The sequence below is a fragment of the Triticum dicoccoides genome, chromosome 3B (genome assembly GCF_002162155.2).
Source record: "Triticum dicoccoides isolate Atlit2015 ecotype Zavitan chromosome 3B, WEW_v2.0, whole genome shotgun sequence".
In the NCBI taxonomy this organism is placed as follows: Eukaryota; Viridiplantae; Streptophyta; class Magnoliopsida; order Poales; family Poaceae; genus Triticum; species Triticum dicoccoides.
The window spans coordinates 4111884-4113484 of NC_041385.1; the positions used below are offsets into that span (position 1 = coordinate 4111884).

General features: G+C 45.3%; 1 protein-coding gene across 1 annotated transcript; it reads left to right on the forward strand.

Annotated features, from left to right (window-relative positions):
• Positions 1-285: 285 nt before the first annotated feature.
• On the forward strand, positions 286-1375 carry LOC119274175 (receptor-like protein kinase 7). Its single transcript, XM_037554849.1, has 2 exons — positions 286-931; positions 1005-1375. Exons 1-2 carry the CDS (start codon positions 286-288, stop codon positions 1373-1375), a joined length of 1017 nt encoding a protein of 338 aa, XP_037410746.1.
• Positions 1376-1601: the final 226 nt, after the last annotated feature.

Below are 1601 nucleotides of genomic sequence, written 5' to 3' on the forward strand. Positions count from 1 at the left end.
AGTACTCCATACGTTTCAAAAAACGAATGCATTTTGGCAACACCTCGCATAAGAGCGGTTGTGTAGGGTTCATGCATTGGCTCAAAGAGCCGTTGGTCATAAATGCTCATGCATGCATACCCTATTTCCTAATACGCATTGTAATGTGGAAATAAGTTAACAAAAAAAAACCCTCTTTGAACCAAAGGGAGATCAAGCTTCTGAATACTAATAAAAAAAGTGTTCGCAGGTTGATACAACCTTGACACACAAACACTCTTCACGCCCTATCTGGCCGCTGAGAGGATGCAGTTCTGGAGCCGTCCTACAGTAACACTGCCGATTGAGTACAATGAACAAGGTGTAGTTGACAACCTTACTGAAAATAATGTGAGAAGGATGTGGGCTAGCAGAAGGATAGGGGAGGATGAACTATACTTAGTGCATGTTCAGGACATTGTTGGTATTGGTCTCCCGACTACACTAGTCGTCAAGAAATTCCAGAACATGAACCCAATGCTATTAGTAGATGACAATGTCAAGAACCGTTGCAAGTCTGAGATGATCCTGTTAGCTAGCATCTGTCACGACAACATCATCAAAATCCTAGATGTTATTGAGAGGGAGGAAGCAATCATGCTCGTCTACAAGTACGAGGTGAATGGAAGCCTTGACTACTTGTTGCACCAGGCAAAGGATGCTGGTGGGCTGCTAAGCTGGCCAGAGAGGAGATCCATTGCCATCGGCGTGGCCAAAGGTCTCTGCCACTTGCACTATGGATGCAATAAGCCAATTGTCCACCACAACATCAACTCTAGCAACATCTTGCTTGATCGGGAGTTGAATCCCAAGATCGCCAGTTTTGGTGCTGCGCAGATGAATATGGCCGGGTTCAACCAACCGTTGCCAATCACGGACCTGCCTCCTGGTAAATTTGGGTATGCGGCTCCAGGTAGGTTGGGAAATGGAATTATGTCTTCACTTGCTTTGTCTTTTAAGTAGTAGTAATATCTGATTACCTGCAGAATATGGGGTTGCAACAAGCCAACTGACGGAGAAGGTAGACACTTATAGCTTCGGTGTAGTGCTGCTGGAGCTCGTGACTGGGCAGGTGGCCACTAGAGCTGGAGCGGATGGCCAGTTAGCAATTTGGGTGCGAGACAATTGCGATGAGCTTATGGCAAACAACATGGAACAGTTTAAGGTCGTCGTCGACAAGGGCATCCCAGATCAATCGCGATACATGGAGGAGATGGCCACCGTATTTAGGTTGGGCATGGATTGCACCGTCGAAGATCCACAACAAAGGCCATCCATGCAGATGGCTCTCAAACGATTGCGTCGTGGTCGTGGGCATGGTCGATTTGGTGGTCTTCTCACATGCTATAGCTTATAAGCTCATTGGCTGTCAAGTGCATTGGTTACTTAGAAAAATGAAAAAACTAAGGGCCCTCCCTACTGTTCACATGAAAATCAAAGAAAAATAAACATCCCGGATTACCATAGGCACCTATATATAAAATGTTTGCTTCCTCCCTCAAGAATGTTCATTACTTGCTTCTTTTTATGTGTTCATTACTTGCTTTTATCCGTGCACAATGTGGTTGCATGCTCGAAAACAG